General features: G+C 34.7%; 1 protein-coding gene across 6 annotated transcripts in view; it reads left to right on the forward strand.

Moving 5' to 3' along the window:
• XRCC4 (X-ray repair cross complementing 4) overlaps positions 1-18,980 on the forward strand; it is a 323,318-nt gene that overhangs the window by 116,271 nt on the left and 188,067 nt on the right. For all 6 annotated transcript variants that reach the window (XM_070373088.1, XM_070373089.1, XM_005903757.3 and 3 more), the window contains exons 4-6: positions 10,577-10,743; positions 17,411-17,563; positions 18,613-18,719. In XM_070373088.1, coding sequence (XP_070229189.1) covers positions 10,577-10,743; positions 17,411-17,563; positions 18,613-18,719 — 427 coding nt within the window. The remainder of the gene's footprint in view (positions 1-10,576; positions 10,744-17,410; positions 17,564-18,612; positions 18,720-18,980) is intronic.

Raw genomic sequence — 18,980 nt, forward strand, 5'->3', positions numbered from 1 at the left:
ACAGAATGATCTCTGTTCGTCTCCAAAGAAAACCATTTAATATCATAGTAATCCAAGTCTATGCCCCAATAACTAATGCCAAAGAAGCTGAACGGTTCTATGAAGATCTACAAGACCTTCTAGAACTAACACCAAAAAAAAAAGATGGCATTTCCATCATAGGGGACTGGAATGCAAAACTAGGAAGTCAAGAGATACCTGGAGTAACAGGCAAGTTTGGCCTTGGAATACAAAATGAAGCAAGGCAAAGGCTAACTGAGTTTTGCCAAGAGAACACACTGAGGGTCATAGCAAACACTCTCTTCCCACAACACAAGAAATGTCTCTACACATGGACATCACCAGATGGTCAGTACTGAAATCAGATTGATTGTATTCTTTGCAGCTGAAGATGGAGAAGCTCTGTATAGTCAGCAAAAACAAGACGAGATGACTGTGGCCTAGATCATGACTTCCTTATTGTAAAATTCTGATTTAAATTGAAGAAAGTAGGGGAAATGACTGGACCATTCAGATATGACCTAAATCAAATCCCTTACTATTATGCAGTGGAAGTGACAAATAGATTGAAGGGATTATATCTGATAGAGTGCCTGAAGGACTAAGGATGGAGGTTCGTAACACTGTACAGGAGGCAGTGATCAAAATCCTCCCTTCTTAAGAAGAAGAAATGCAAAAAGGCAAAATGGTTGTCTGAGGAAGCCTTACAAATAACTGAGAAAAGAAGAGAAACTAAAGGCAAAGGAGAAAGGGAAAGATATACCCAACTAAATTCAGAGTTCCCAAATAGCAAGGAGAGATAAGAAAGCCTTCCTTAGTGATCAATGCAAAAATAAAGGAAAACAATAAAAAGGGAAAGACTAGAGATCTCTTCTAGAAAATTAGAGATACCAAGGAAACATTTCATACAAAGATGTGCACAATTAAGGACAGACACAGTATGTATCAACAGAAGATATTAAGAAGAGGTGGCAAGAATACACAGAACTATACACAAAAGATCTTAATGATCCAGATAACCACAATAGTGTGGTCATTCACCTAGAGCCAGATGTGCTGGAAGCAAAGTCATGTGGGCCTTAGAAAGCATCACTAAGAACAAAGCTAGTGGAGATGATGTAATTCCACTTGAGCTATTTCAAATGCTGAGAATGTTGCTGTTGAAGTGCTGTAGTCAATATGCCAGCAAATTTGGACACCTCAGCAGTGGCCACAGGACTGGAAAAGGTCAGTTTTCATTCCAACCCCAAAGAAAGGGAATGCCAAAGAATGCTCAAACTACCACACACTTGCACTCATCTCACACGCTAGTAAAGTAATGCTCGAAATTCTCCAAGCCAGGCTTCAGCAATACGTGAACTGTGAACTTCCAGATGTTCAAGCCGGTTTTAGAAAAAGCAGAGGAACCAGAGATCAAATTGCCAACATCTGTTGGATCATCAAAAAAGCAAGAGATTTCCAGAATAACATCTACTTCTGCTTTATTGACTACCCCAAAGCCTTTGACCGTGAAGATCACAACAAACTGTGGAAAATTCTTAAAGAGATGGGAATATTAGACCACCTTACCTGCCTCCTGAGAAACTTCTATGCAGGTTAAGAAGCAACAGTTAGACCTGAACATGGGAAAATGAACTGGTTCCAAATTGAGAAAGGAGTACGTCAAAGCTGTATGTTGTCACCCTGCTTATTTAACCTATATGCAAAGTACATCATTTGAAATACCAGACTGGATGAAGGACAAGCTGGAATCAATATGTGACAAATATCAATAACCTCAGATATGCAGATGAAAACACACTTATGGCAGAAAGCAAAGAGGAACTGAAGAGCCTGTTGATGAAAGTGAAAAAAGAGAGTGAAAAAGCTGACTTAAAACTCAACATCAGAAAATGAAGATCATGACATCCAGTCCCATCACTTCATGGCAAATAGATGGGAAAACAATGGAAACAGTAACAGACTTATTTTCTTGGGCTCCAAAATCACTGCAGATGGTGACTGCAGCCATGAATTTAAAAGGCGCTTACTCCTTGGAAGAAAAGCTATGACCAACCTATACAGCATATTAAAAAGCAGAGACATTATTTAACCCACAAAGGTCTGTCTAGTCAAAGCTATGATTTTTCCAGTAGACATGTATGGATGTGAGATTTGGACCATAAAGAAAGATGAGCACTGAAGAATTGATGCTTTTGAACTTGGTGTTGGAGAAGGCTCTTGAAAGTCCTTTGGACTGCAAGGAGATCAAATGAGTCAATCCTAAAGGAAATCATTCCTAAATATTCATTGGAGGGACTGATGCTGAAGCTGAAACTCCAATACTTTGGCCACTTGATGCAAAGAACCGACTCCTTGGAAAAGACCCTGATGCTGGTGAAGATTGAAGGCAGGAGAAGAAAGGGATGAGAGAGGATGAGATGGTTGGATGGCATCACTGATTCGATGGACTTGAGTTTGAGTAAGCTGCGGGAGTTAGTGATGAACATGGAAGCCTGGCATGCTGCAGTCCATGGGGTCGCAAAGAGTTGGACATGACTGAGTGATTGAACTGAATTGAACTGAAGAAAAATGCAAGTAGATTTTGTAATGCTATGTTAATTGTTTCTAGAAGTCCTGACTTGAGAAAACGTATCACTTATTAATACACATTTGGCAATTTTTCAACTTATCTCTAATAACGGGAGCTGATATTGTGGATAACCATATAACTCTACAGAGAAAAAAGAGAATTAGATCAAGGGTCCTATCTAGGAAATATCACCATTTACGCTGTAAATGAAAGAGAAGCATACTATGAAGAAATGATTAGATAAGTGTTATGAGATTTAATAGAGTGCCAGGAGATCCAACGTACTGTTTCTTTTTCAGAACCTAATATCAAACTTATAGTAACAGGTAAATAATAGGCAACCCCTGACATCTACCTACCCTACTACTCCCAATCCAATTTACTGTTGCTAAAGTCTTTCATGCTAAGTAGCTTCAGTCATGTCTGACTCTTTGTGGCCCTATAGACTGTAGCCCACTGGGCTCCTCTATCCATGGGGATTCTCCAGGCAAGAATACTGGAGTGGGTTGCCATGCCCTCCTCCAGGGGATCGTCCCAGCCCAGAGTTCGATCCTGTGCGTCTTATGTGTCCTGTATTGGCAAGCAGATTCTTTACCACTAGTGTCAGCTGTTGATTCTAAATCTATGTATAGAGTATTTTTCATTGTTTATTATAACTCCTAATTAGACTAAGATAAATCTTCTTTTTCCTATATTTTCCGTGAACCAAAAGGTTTACCATCTCTATTTCAAGGACATGATGGAATAAACATTTGTAGTCATTTAAAGTAACAGTAACTTCTGAAATTCCCTTATCGCAAAGACATTTGGGCTTTTCATTTCATTTCTCTGATTCCTACTAATGAATTTTGTAATTATGAATACCAAATAATTCTTAGATGATACTTAATATATTACAGCATACAGCATACCGTTAAAAATGCTAATAATTTGTAGGTCTATATTAGAACTCAGTGTATTTTTTTTTAATTTTTGAATTATTGCATTTTGGTTGTAAGGACCTAGAGGGTCTACATATCTGAAGCCCTGCATATACAAGTCTTACTTGATCATATAATCATCTTAAGATATTTAAACATTTTAAATAGGTTTAAGAAATGTGAACAAGAAAATAATTGGAAAGTTGAGATTAATAGTCTCACAATAAAGTTCTCTTATCTGTTTAGAAAGTCCCATGAGCATTCTTTTCTCAGTTCCAGCTACTGTGGAAGATAAATATGCTCAGTTGTCAACCTAGGTACGTCACTGGTTTAGAATACTTATTTGTAATATTTTAAATTTAAATCTATAATAACGTTTCAAGCAGGTCACAAAACCAAAGAGTTAATGATACAAACATCTTAGTAAAAAATATTATTCTTGATTAAAAATACAGTTGATGATTAATGTAATTAGTCCAAAATATTACAGTTTAGTTTCCTTTTTACTATTAACTTGACTTGTTTCCTTTATTACTAGAATTTTGTAACTGTGTATTATAACAACTATGTATTTACAGCTATATGTTTTTCTATAATATAAAAATATCCTGTATTACAAACTCTAATGAATAGGGTTTGCTTTTTAGTGTACACATATCGAGACACAGCTAAACTTTTTAAACATGTCAATAAATTAAAAGCACATACTGAAAAAAAGGAATTCCATTTGTTTGCCTAGGAATCATCTCAAGATATCTTTATTCCTCCTTTTCCTTTAGGTTTACATCTTGGTTCCCAGGACAGTAACACAGATTAATTCTGCAAGGTTATTTAGACTACGTTGATAATGTATCAACCTCTTTAATTGATATGTTCTAAGCAGAGTTCAGCTTACACCTTGAGAATCCTCCTGTCCCCAGAAACAATAAACAATTCCCCTGAAATTAGTGTTTCTTTTGTGTATTTTACTGATACTATATATTCTCTTTTATCTGTGTGGCCATTCCAAAGAACCTGAAAACAATACATATACATTCTTACATTTTTCAAAAAACAAATCTTTTTGGGTTTTATTAAACCTATGTATTATCACAGTATCAGGAGCTATTACACAGTCTTTTAACCATGCCCTTTTTCTGAAATTATACTATTCAATAAAATAAAACTTATCTCTTAAAAGCTTCAAGATTTCTTAATTTGTATTTAGAGTATCACTGTCCCAATTATTTATTTTACCTGAAATATTATAATTTTATTCTCTTATTAATAAATATCATAGAAGTTTTAAAAAATTTAGGTCTTTTATTAAGCAGTATATGTCCAGAGCTCTATAAGACACTGTGGAAGTTAAGGAAGACATACAAGATATGGTCTCTGATCTCAAAGAACTAAAAATTTAAAGGAAAACACTGCATTTCTGAAGCAACAAGAGAGATACACAGAGGATGAAGCTGGGTGAAAAATTGTGTGAGACAAATCTGAATTATTAAGAATAGAGAAGCTAATACAGGCTAAAGTAGATAAAGAGAATTTGATCTGGGCTTTGAAGTGATGTGTAAAAGGATATGGCATTTAATCTTGCATTTAAAGATGTCCAGACTAAAACACCAGCTAAGGAAAATGGATATGTTTTCTGAAATTGTGAATTTTTAATGCAAATCAGATAAAAAATGCTTTGTTTGTGTTGCTTGCTAAAATAAATGACAGAGTCAACTAGTGCAACCTAATATGATTACAAGTATTTAAAAAATTGTTTTGAACTTTTTTGACAAAGAAAAATAAAAACATAGCTTAATAGATTATAGACTGAGTGAGGTGCTGAGTATAGATCTGTATATAGAAAATTCACCATAAGGTCTTAAGAACTAACTGCAAAAAATTTTATTTTTGCCCATTGTGGTTTCTGACTCTGGTTTTACTATTTGAAGTCCTAATTTTATATTGCAGATTATTTTGAAATTACAGAACTAATAAAGAATATCTGTGTTAATAGCCTTACATGTCCAACAAAAAATGAAAGTAAAGGACTTTTAAATCGATACAACCATCCAGTGTTACTTTTGTGGGAATTTGCTAACACTCATTTATTTATTTATTTTTTTTTTAAAATATAAATTTATTTATTTTAATTGGAGGTTAATTACTTTACAATATTGTATTGGTTTTGCCATTATAAAACACTGGTGAAAGAAATCAAAGAGGACACTAATAGATGGAGAAATATACCATGCGAGACAGCTAACACCTTTTTAAAGTTTCCACTTTTATTTGAAGGATGGTATAAAGATGGGTTGGATGTAGAGTTAGAACACAGAAATATTTTATGCTTCTCAATTCATTAGGCCTGATTTGAGGCCCTCTGATAAGTCCAGTGCAATTGGGCATGTGGTCCATTACATCTGTAATAAGGTGGACAGGCAGGAACAGAGATAGTGAGAGTGAAAGGGCGTTTCCTGCCTTGGTTCTGAACTATGTGGATACAGACAGGATGGTCCAGATGACTCATGTTCGCATACATTCCAGAATTTTTCTACAAAATAAGCGGAATATTTCAAGTAAAATATTTTTCTTGGATTGAATTTTAAATACTTCTTGATTATTTTCATTGTTTCAAATAATAGATGTTCACACCTGTTGCTGCTAAAGTCACTTCAGTCGTGTCCGACTCTGTGCGACCCCATAGACAGCAGCCCACCAGGCTTCCCCGTCCCTGGGATTCTCCAGGCAAGAACACTGGAGTGGGTTGCCATTTCCTTCTCCAGTGCATCAAAGTGAAAAGTGAAAGTGAAGTCGCTCAGTTGTGTCCGACTCTGTGCAACCCCATGGACTGCCGCCTACCAGGCTCCTCCGTCCATGGGATTTTCCAGGCAAGAGTACTGGAGTGGGGTGCCATTGCCTTCTCCATCACACCTGTTAAAGGACCCCAAATTAGTGAATATAATTAGAAAAATAGAAACTGAAAAATACTTGCCTGCTCTTAAGAAGAAATGACATTTTAAGCTTATTCTACACTGAGTAGCCAAGAAAAAAATTGAAGAATTCTCTTTTGGAATTTTGAATATAAGCATTTGAATGATATTTTGAAAGAAGTTGTTTGTTATTAGTGATTTAAAACTGTTACCTTTATCTTTTGCCATCTTAAATAGGTTAGGGGGTTGTGTTTACCTGTCCATTTGTATTTTACTTCATTCAGGATCAAAATGTGAGCCTGACTATAACACTCAATGGATAATGATTCATTATCCATTGACATTGTTGCAACTTCCAAGTGATAAAAAAAAAAAAATTATTTCCTTAATGTCCATCTTAGTCAAAGCTGCCCGACAATTGTGAAAATGTGAGAATATAAAATCATGGTTTGGGTTTATGTTTTACTGATGATCTATTGTCTAAAAATAAAATATGCTTCATTTTTCTTCTGTATTGACTCAAACAAGTAATATTCTATAGCTGATCTTTATCTTATGTGTGTTTGTTTGCATAAGAGAAGCTTTAAAAGGTTAAATACTCAAATTTACTTTCAATTCTTATATAATTTGCATAGATAAAACTTTCCTATTTAAACTTAAATACTTGTTAAATGGACTCATTATATGTACTTCAAAGCAAGAGTTTTTGGCCATTTGATTTTAAGTTTACGAGAAATAAATCAGATGTGACAAATAGTCTGAGATAATTTCAAACTTCTTGTAAGTTTTCCAAGTCTTTTTTGGGTAAAGGTTTAATAATAATAATTATGCTATTTTAAAATTATAATTTAATAATAATTGTAATGTTAAAATTAGAATTCAGTTTAAATTTATAATTTAAAAATTATAATTTTACTATTCTAATTAAAGTTAAGCTCAAATTGCTGAATTTAGGTTTTATATATATGTATATACACAACTATATGTACTCATTGAAATAAAGCACAATTTTTCTTAGTCTGTTTCCATTTTTTTAAGGAACAGAAAGAGGTGAGATAAAACAAATTAAAGCATCAAGCAGACATTATGACCTGCTTAGATTTCAAAAACAAAATACATAAATACATACAAAATTTATTTGTGGCTAAACCAGTATTCTTCAGTCCTTGTATAACATTTGTGCCCATAATACATTATTATGTGCCCATGAAAATGAAAGAGGAGAGTGAAAAACTTGACTTAAAACTCAACATTCAGAAAACTAAGATCATCGGATGGCATCCGATCCTGTCATTCCATGGCAAATAGATGGGGAAACACTGGAAACAGTGAGATACTTTATTTTTCTGGGCTCCAAAATCACTGCAGATGCTGACTGGAGCCATGAAATTAAAAGATGATTGCTCCTTGGAAGAAAAGCTATGACCAACCTAGGCAGCATATTAAAAAGCAGAGACATTATTTTGCCAGCAAAGGTCTGTCTATTCAAAGCTGTGGTTTTTCCAGTAGTCATGTATGGATGTGAGAGTTGGACTATAAAGAAAGCTGAGTACCGAAGAATTGATGCTTTTGAGCTGTGCTGTTGGAGAAGACTCTTGGGAGTCCCTTGGACTGCAAGGAGATCCAACCAGTCCATCCTAAAGGAAATCAGTCCTGACTGTTCATTGGAAGGACTTATGTTGAAGCTGAAACTCCAATACTTTGGCCACCTGATGTGAAGAACTGACTCACTGGAAAAGACCCTGATGCTGGGAAAGACTGAAGGCTGAAGGAGAAGGGGATGAGAGACGATGAGATGGTTGGATGGCGTCACTGACTCAATAGACATGAGTTTGAGTAAGCTGCGGGAGTTGGTGATGGACAGGGAAGCCTGGTGTGCTACAGTCCATGGGTTTGCAAAGAGTCGGACACGACTGAGTAACTGAACTGAACTAATACAAGAATATTAAAATCCTTTGTTTTCCTTCACATTTTAAGCAAGTATATGTAAATATTTTTCAACATCTAGGAATTCTCAGTATTTAAATCTTTTCACTGAGTTTCTATGATATTAAAACATCTATCTGTGGTTTTAATCTGAAAATTTAAAAGTAAATTGGTAAACATAATTCATCCAGAAAAGTTTACTCTGTGGGGTTAAACAACTGAATGATCCTAAATTATAGGAATTAACATAAATGTTTTATAAAGTACCACTCAGATTACAAACACTAGAGTTTTACTTTAGGACTTTTATTTTTATTTGTAGATTGACTGATATGATTAGTCTCAGAATTATCAATAATTATAATAATATAAAATTATAATTATTAATAATAAATATTAATACTTAATTAAGAAATTAAGTATTTCTTAATATATATATATAACATATTTATAGGAGTGCGTCTTTACAAATAAGATACTTTAGAAATATTCCTATCAGTGGATGCTGTAATAGAAACTACTTATCCAGGAGGCTAAATAACAACACAAACCAAAAAAAAAAAAAATTTCTGTACTCTCAATATTGCCACCTACTCAATGCCTTTAGAATCTCTGTTTAGAATTATGTGTAGATTTGGAAGCTAATTCTTCCTCTTACTTGTTGTTTGTTTAGCATACTCCTTATGTCAGCAAGTAGTTTAACAGGATAGTATAGTGGGATCTTGATTTTATTCCTTTGATATGTTAGATAACCACTCTGAACCTCAGTTAAAATGGATATAATAATAGTTCCATTTGGTGATGATTAAATGAGTTTATATTTGTGCTATGCTTGAGTTATACTTCAACTATAAGATATGATAGCTATATAATTTTAATTGTCATTTAAAATCTTATTTTAGTTATAATAATTCTAATAGAAAGGATAATTATGTGCTGTGTGCTTAGTCGCTCAGTAATATCCAACTCACTGCAACCCCATGGACTATAGCCCACCAAGCTCCTCTGTCCATGGATATTCTCCAAGCAAGAATACTTGAGTGGGTTGCCATGCTCTCCTCTGGTGATCTTCCCAACCCAGGGATTGAACCCAGGTCTCCCGCATTACAGGCAGATTCTTTACCATCTGAGCCACCAGGGGAGCCTAAGGATAATTATAGTCATTATTATTAAATCATTGTGTTTTAGTATCTTTATCTACCAAAACAAGGAGAGCCTGTGTCTCTTTTAGAATTCCTTAACTATAATAAAGATGTATTAAACTATTTTATTTTGTAGTGACCTCTAGTAGAAGATTTAAGATATTTTTATATCTTACTTCTGCACAAAAGTACTCAAGTTTGACATATGGCATTATCATTTATAATTTATAATAATAAATTATTGGTTTTTGACAGAGAAGTAATTACTGTTCCCAGGTTTATAAATTTAAAACCCTATATTTCTCTTAGATATTACAAAAATTTTGCTCTTTCTTCAGAGATAGCTTTTACTATCAGTATTAACAGAAACTGGAGTTTAGAATCTTCATGTATGGGCCTTCCCTCGTGGTCCAGTGGCTAAGACTCTGTGCTTGCATGGCAGGAGGCATGGTTTCCATTCCTTATCAGGGAACTAAGATCCTGTAGGCATGCCATGCAGTGTGGCGCAAAAAAAAAAAAAAAAAGTTTTCATGTGAAATTTATTTTATTATTCTGAGTATGAAAGTGAAGGTAGAGTCGCTCAGTTGTGTCTGACTCTTTGCGACCCCATGGACTGTAGCCTACAACGCTCCTCCGTCCATGGGATTTTCCAGGCAAGAGTACCGGAGTGGGTTGCCATTTCCTTCTCCAGGAGATCTTCCCAGCCCAGGAATAGAACCTGGGTCTCCTGCATTGTAGGCAGACGCTTTACCATCTGAGCCACCAGGAAAGATGTATAGTGATTTAAAATATGTACTAGACAGTAAAAACAGATGGTAGCATGTTTTTATGGTATTTATGTTGTTTTCATTTCTGCTAAAATGTGAGAGAGTGACTTACCACTTAATTTTTTTTCCCTTAGGTTTTATGTTGATTTATATGATAAACCTTAATAAGAAAGTAGGAGGTTGCCCAGTAGTTTTGTCCACTGTATTTATATCTGGTAAATGCACTATATTTAAATCTTACACCTTTTTTTCCCTCTCAGAAGAAAAAATATATATTTAAAACTGGGCCACTCAATCTTGATTTTCTCCCAAAACTAATCATGTTTTCTTTTGATCCTAGTTCAGGCTTGGTTCCTTCAAACTAGAGAAAATTGCAAGCCCAGCTGAGGTCATTAGAGAACTTATTTGTCACTGCCTGGACACCATTGCAGAAAGCCAAGCCAAAAATGAGCACCTGCAGAAAGAAAATGAAAGGCTTCTGAGAGATTGGAATGATATTCAAGGACGGTGTGTACATAATGTGCTTGTATCTTAAGAACACTAAGCTCTTTATATTATTGTAGCTCTGTTTATGATTTATACACTTATGCTATATGTAGAGTATCATATATTTAAAACGAAATGTGTCAATGATTATACCTCTACTTAATGTGATTAAACTAAATTATTGGTTGTTATTGTACAGTATAGGAGAACAGTAACACTTTTAGGTCATTCGTATTTGGTGGCACCAGCAAACTAATAACAGTAAGAAGTAATTGGACAGTGGTGATCAGAACCCATTAACAGTAAGCAAAGTTTAGGAAGTTTGGTATTTATAAGGATTAAAGTGAAAGTGAAGTCACTTAGTTGTGTCCAACTCTTTGCAACCCTGTGGACTGTAGCCCACCAGGCTCCTCCATCCATGGGATTCTCCAAGCAAGAATACTGGAGTGAGTTGCCATTTCTTTCTCCAGGGGATCTTCCTGACCCAGGGATCAAACCCAGGTCTCCTGCATTGCCGGCAGACGCTTTAACCTCTGAGGTTAATAATGAATAAAAAAGAGAAATGAAATATAAATAAACATAGTTGATTCCTTATTTGAAATCTTTTTATGAATGACATCTATTTCAGGTGAAGTATGTTTTGGCTCCTGAGAGAAACTTATTTTTTGCAGATTGATTGAAAGTTCATATTCTCAGCATTTTAAAAAGAAGTAGTTGTTACTCCTGGATAAGACATTTGGAAGCCTTTATTTTCCTGATTTTGCCTCTTTAAACAATGAAGAAGAAAGTGACCTATCTTCTCAGTTATGCAGTTTTCTCAATTATATTGTGATCTAGGCTGGTCCAGGGAATAGCTGTATTACTCTATTATGTACAAGATATTTGAAAGAAATGTATGTTGGGAATATTTGAATCTCTACAAAGACATATTAATATAATATGCATGTATTTGTTAGTATATACATTGTAACATATGAAAGAATTGTGCAGAATATATAAAATAGTAATAATGCTCATTATTACATCCAATATATAAATATTTTTTATCTTTTATTCAATCCATAAACATAAGAATATTTGAACATTTATCAATTTAGGGTCTTTTTAGGGTACTGACTAATATTGTTCTATATGTGCATCAGTAAGTATATGGGGAAGTGTATGAAAAATATGAAGGGTTTTTATCATTATATCCTTTTAAATGAGGTTTACTAGAAGAAATAATTTCTATACATTCATTTATATTTATTAATTAATGTAAGGCATGAACCTAACACCTATCACCTAAAACTTGGTTATATTTGACTCTCATTTTTATATTAATAAAGTATCTTATTTTCTTTTGGTTCTGAATTAATTTTTATCTCCAATTCTATAGTTAGACCAAATCAAAATTATGTAAATGTCAAGAAACCATACAGAAAAATATGTTATTGTTTCTTTTAAATTTTCCCTTTGAAATTCTTGTTGCTGTGAATTAATATAAAATGTTCTAGAAAGCATGTTTTGGGACTTATACCAGTACTCTGGGTGTATTTTTCTATTTTATATTCAAAATAAATCAAATGAAAGGAGATGTACTCTGGTCGTGATAAGCCATTATTTTAAAAACTCAAAATACCCTCAGGATGATAGGAAATTTGATCCACAAATTGCCCACAAAAATGCAGACTGGGTACTTGGTACTTGAGCAAATTGCTTTAAAATGTCTGCCAGAGGTTGAAAGAGGTATTATCTCATCAGTATTCAACACCACTGCCATAGGATGGAAAGCAGCAGGGAACAAAGATGAGACAGTAGAGACAAATACACCCTGTGCTGTAAGACAGTGTGTGAGGGTACATATAATATGTGTCGCACAGATGCTCAATTTGCTATTTCTGAATTATCCAGAAAATTCTTTTGTGTCATTGTGACAAAAAGTTACCTATTTGATCAAATGCACAGCCATGTAGCTTGTCACCAGTCTTATGCTCCATCTATTCTTTTTTTTTTTCTGAGTCCTGGATCACATACCTTTTTCAGGAATTGAAGATGTGTGTTCTTGGAATGGCCCTCCAAACAGAGGAAACAAAATCTACTCCAGAGAATTCTAGGCTCTGGATGTATTCCAGATGTTAGATTAGTAGCTTTACCTAGTTTCCAAATTTGGTTTTCTTTCCTATCACACAGAAAGTGGCTGTTTTAAAGAGTTGTAAATACACCTTGGTCACAGCCAAACTGTATTTCCTGAACTGTTCCCTGTCCAGAGGCGTAGTTCACTGGGAAATGAGCGAAGGATTTACAACTACTGCTTCCATAAGGCAGTAGTACTGGTCAAGAGTCTTCAGAGAGATTAGAAATAGGACACAGACATTCGGAGTTAGGTATCTGTCCACATAGAAAATAGAGTTGAGGCCCTCTCTTTAGGCCTAGTCACAGTTCAGTTTCCTGGGCTGCTCCTGATTAGTCTTATATCAGTGTCCATTCATGATTCCATTATTTCTTTATCAGATTTTTTTTCTAGACTACATGTGCCTGGAGAGCGAGGAGGGGCACAAAATAGTTGCTGAGAATTCACTTAGAAGCTATGGTAGATAGGTCTGAAATATATTTAATAGAGAACTGAATATTATATGAGCAAAAAGCATATCATGGGAAATGTTTATGTTGTGTTAAGAGGAGAAATGTGAGTTACCAATATGGAAGGTATCTCATTTTTTGTAAAATACATCTTTAGATAAAGAATATCTAGAAGGAGAAAATTAAATGATACTAGTGTGTGTCTGTGTGGATCACAATAAACTGGAAAATTCTGAAAAAGATGGGAATACCAGACCACCTGACCTGCCTCTTGAGAAACCTGTATGCAAGTCAGGAAGCAACAGTTAGAACTGGATATGGAACAACAAACTGGTTCCAAAAAGGAAGAGGAGTACATCAAGGCTGTATATTGTCACCCTGCTTATTTAACTTATATGCACAGTACATCATGAGAAAAGCTGGGCTGGATGAAGCACAAGCTGGAAACAAGATTGCTGGGAGAAATATCAATAACCTCAAATATGCAGATGACACCACCCTTATGGCAGAAAGTGAAGAGGAACTAAAAAGCCTCTTGATGAAAGTGAAAGAGGAGAGTGAAAAAGTTGGCTTAAAGTTCAACATTCAGAAAACGAAGATCATGGCACCTGGTCCCATCACTTCATGGCAAATAGATGGGGAAACAGTGGAAACAGTGGCTGATTTTACTTTTTTGGGCTCCAAAATCACTGCAGATGGTGATTGCAGCCATGAAGTTAAAAGACGCTTTTAATTTGGAAGGAAAGTTATGACCAACCTAGACAGCATATTAAAAAGCAGAGACATCACTTTGCCAACAAATGTCCGTTTAGTCAAGGTTATGGCTTTTCCAGTGGTCATGTATGGATGTGAGAGTTGGACTATAGAGAAAGCTGAGTGCAGAAGAATTGATGCTTTTGAACTGTGGTGGTGGAGAAGACTCGTGAAAGTCCCTTGGTCTGCAAGGAGATCCAACCAGTCTATCCTACCGAGTGTTCATTGGAAGGACTGATGTTGAAGCTGAAACTCCAATACTTTGACCACCTCATGCAAAGGGCTGACTCATTGGAAAAGACCCTGATGCTGGGAAAGACTGAGGGCAGGAAGAGAAGGGGACGACAGAGTATGAGATGGTTGGATGGCATCAGCGACTTAATAGACATGGGTTTAGGTAGACTCCGGGATGGAGTTGGTGATGGACTGGGAGGCCTGGTGTGCTGCAGTTCATGGGGTCGCAAAGAGTCAGACATGATGGAGCAACTGAACTGACGGAACTGAAGTGTGTGTCTGGAACTGTGGATTAAATTTTCTTCTTGATAGTATTTTTTACATATATTTTTGTATTTAGATATGTATCATTATAATCAGAGCCAAATCTAAAACTATTTCCATTTGGGATCATGGGGGAGAATGAATACGGTTTGAGTAAGCAATGAGGAATTGCAATAAGAGTGAAAAGGATGAGCTTTAACATGTATACTTTTAACATATATTTGCTGTTATTTTTTATTTGCTATTTAATAATTGCAATCCTCAGTTCAGTCACTCAGTCATGTCTGACTCTTTGCAACCCCATGAATCACAGCATACCAGGCCTCCCTGTCCATCACCAACTCCTGGAGTTCACTCAGACTCACATCCATCGAGTCAGTGATGCCATCCAGCCATCTCATCCTCTGTCGTCCCCTTCTCCTCCTGCCCCCAATTCGTCCCCTTCTCCTCCTGCCCGCAATCCCTCCCAGCATCAGAGTCTTTTCCAGTGAGTCAACTCTTCACATGAGGTGGCCAAAGTACTGGAGTTTCAGCTTTAGCATCATTCCTTCCAAAGAAATCCCAGGGCTGATCTCTTTCAGAATCGACTGGTTGAATCTCCTTGGAAGGGACTCTCAAGAGTCTTCTCCAACACCACAGTTCAAAAGCATTATTCTTCGGTGCTTAGCTTTCTTCACAGTCCAACTCTCACATCCATACATGACCACAGGGAAAACCATAGCCTTGACTAGACGGACTTTTGTTGACAAAGTAATGTCTCTGCTTTTGAATATGCTATCTAGGTTGGTCATAACTTTACTTCCAAGGAGTAAGCGTCTTTTAATTTCAATCTTAGCTCCAGTTTAAACAAGTGACATTCCTGAATTCACTTACTTTTGTATAATTTATATGAGAAAGAAAACATTAGAATTATTGTATGTAAATCCTTAGGTCATTAGCTATATTTATTTTACTTTTTTAGTTTCAAATAACAATTCTCAAGTTCGGTGTTTGTGAGTAGGTCTTTTGTTTGTACTCAAGCATCAAGTTAGAAAGTCTCTAGCTTTACTCTGAGTTATAGTTATTAAACCTACAATTGGAGGCAGTTTTCAGCAGATTGAATTGGGTTGACACTCATGGAATCATTAGAATAGAAGAGACCTCGAAAGCTTTTCTCTGCCTTCAAGCTAGGATCACATTATAGCCAGATGAATTCAGTCTGATATTTTAAGACTCAAGAGATACCTTCAACTCCTATTGGTCGCCCATTACATTGTTTAAGAACAGTCACAGGCAGAAAATTCTTCCTTCCATCTATTGGTAATCTGAGTCCTTCATGGTATACTTGAAGGCCATTTCCTCTTGTTCTGTCATCAGAAAGGATGAGGAACAGCTGTTTACCATCTTCTTTAGTACTTAAAGGCTTATTAAATATCTCTTTACCACTGCTTTCTTTTCCATTTCTTTTTAGCATTCTTTGTCCTCTGAACTCTTGTGCAGATATTCTTTGTCTGAACAACCCTGACCTGGGTATAAACTTTGTCAGAGCTGAAAATACAAGGATTACTGTACTGTTTCTAAGTACCACATGTTAACATTTGTGTATTGATTTATTTTGGGTTATCATTTAATCTGTATTATTTGAGATGTTATTTTCTATGAAATCACCTTGTTTCTGCTCTCATTTTTGTTGTGTTTTTGACATTTATTCTTAAATTCCTTGTTTTCCCATCCAGAAATATTTTATTTTGAATATTCAGTGTTTTTTGTATTTAGTTTTTACCCTTTTAGTTTTTTTTTTAACTGGAGGATAATTATTTTACAATGTTGTGTTGGTTTCTGCTGACAACAAGCAGCTATATGTATACATTATATATACATGTATCCCCTCCCTAGTTAACCTACCTCCCACCCCACCCTCCAGTCCAACCCCTCTGGTTATCAGAGAGCACAGAGCTGAGTTACATTCCTTCAAGAAGTCCTCAACTACTTTTAAATGAATATATTGCATGAAATAATTTATGTTTTAATCTTTAAAATAGAGGTTTATTCATTGTCTGTGTGTAGGCACATATCAAGTATATTCAATTTCTGCTAGTCTACCTTCTTTATATATATATATGAGGGATTAAAGTTAGTACTGTCTCTTGTTAGCTCATTTGAATATTGTAGAAAAAATTATAAATGATAAAGAATTTTATGTTTTGTCCTATATACCTAAATTTAAAGTATATAGTGTTTTACATATCTTCTTCTACATATACATAAAATTTTACATAATTTCTTCTTCAAGTTGGATGCTTTCATTTATTTTATAAGTACATACATTTAATTGTGTGTGTATGTTTGCTGGATTATAAGATACAGCTTGGTATATGATGTTCTTGCTGTGGAGCAGTTCATAATCTACTTTGGGAGAACAGATTAGGTAAATCACTTAATCCCAAAATAAGATCATGGTTGCTATTATAGTAATATTAACAAAGTACCAGAAACAGGCTATAGTTACCTTTGTTTCAAATTTCTCTCACAAATATGTTCTTTTAGAAATAATCCAAAGATGTGAATAAGTTATTACATTTAGGAATTTAGATGTTTTAAAAGCTTTTTTGCTATGAATTTCCAATTTTGATCCTTTTCTCAGTGTGTAAACTACAAATGCTAATAAACAGTAAGTTCTAATTATTTGTTTACCAATATAAAACTTTAAATCAATGAAAACATTTTAAAGTGATTTTTTAAGTTGGAATTGTTTATTTTTAATTAATTTTTATTTAAAATGATTTTACTTGTATTTTTCTTGAAAAAAAAATTGAAATTGTCTTCAGTATTAAATTGAATAATGCTAAGAAAACCCCACACCATATATTAATTGGTTTGTTTATTCACATTTTAGGTTTGAAAAATGTGTGAGTGCTAAGGAAGCTGTAGAGACTGATCTTTATAAACGGTTCATTCTGGTGCTGAATGAGAAGAAAGCAAAGATCAGAAGCTTACATAAATTGTTAAATGAAGTTCAAGAACTGGAAAAGAACATCGAACATAAGATGTATTTTTTACCTTTCTGTTTTGGGATGGCAGAAGCATACATTTTAGTGGAATTTCTTCCCGAAGTTAATGGAAGTTAGATGCAAACTTTAGTGACATATCATAGCCTGGGGTTGGATGCTGTGGTTGTTAATTGCAGTAGACTGGAGAATACACAACATAATCTCTCCATTATCTGCCCAACAGTCACACCTACACTTAAATCATACAACTGCCATGAGACTGCTAAATAATAGTAGTTTAATTATTTGGCATCACTAAGGAATATATTAATTAAAAACTTTCATCTTCTCCAGAACCACAAAGGTTGGGCACACATTTGTAATCCTGATCTAAGTAGTTGTTAATTTTAGGATCAAATGGCTCTGAGTATGAATATGTACTTGATTTTTAAGGAAGAATCATAGGTGACTTATGGCTGATATGGCTTGAACAATTATAATTACTTTAGGCATTAACTGATACAGGTTTGGGTCTATTATTCCTGAATCTGAGAGAAAGCACAAATTTACTAATGGCATAATATAAAGAATATAACATTTAGTATCAGATGATCCTAGTTCAAGTGTTGATCTGGTACTGAATTCTAATGATACTTGGCTTTGTCCTTTAAACTCTCTGTGCCTCACTTAACTGTCTTCATAATAAGAGTAAAGGTAGCCATTTCAGAATTTGGGGAAGACCAAATGAATTCTGCTCAAAGGCAGAACTGCTTTGAAATCAGTAAAGTACTGACCATTCTGTGACACACAGAAGATAATTTAGGAGAGTAGTATTGTGATTTGACAGATGAATAATAAATGATAATAAACTGATTCAAGAATTAATTACAGTGAGCACTAAACATTTACATTAGGTAAAACAGACACTTGTTCTTAAGAGAGTTAACAAATGGTCTTTAAAGTGCTTTCTTAATTACATAATTTCAATATATATTTGTTTAATTACAATGTTTTTCTAAGGATATTTTCTATAAATACTTACTGGTGAATTTGATACCTGGCCAAGAATGAACCAATGATTTATAATTCCACCTTTCTCTCTTTCTAGGGAAACTCCAACATGTTCTGAAATGACTACTGACAGAGATGCAATCTATGATGAAAGTACTGATGAGGACAGTGAGATCCCATCTAATCCTTCTGTGTTAACTCCAGGTAAAGTAAATACATATATTTCTTTTGATGAATACCTCACTGGGGCTTATTTCTTATTACGGTAACAAACCGTAAAGAAAAATGTTTCGAAAATAATTTTTTCTACAAACACATTTCAGGGTTTTTACTCAAAAACCACAGCTACTTAATGTTAAAAATTAATATTCATTATAAAATGCAGCAACTCATTGGCAACAACAAAACAAACAAGCATGTCCACACATATACATACACACGTGTATGCCAAGGTACAGTGTTTCT

Source organism: Bos mutus, chromosome 7 (assembly GCF_027580195.1).
Source record: "Bos mutus isolate GX-2022 chromosome 7, NWIPB_WYAK_1.1, whole genome shotgun sequence".
NCBI classification, from domain to species: Eukaryota; Metazoa; Chordata; class Mammalia; order Artiodactyla; family Bovidae; genus Bos; species Bos mutus.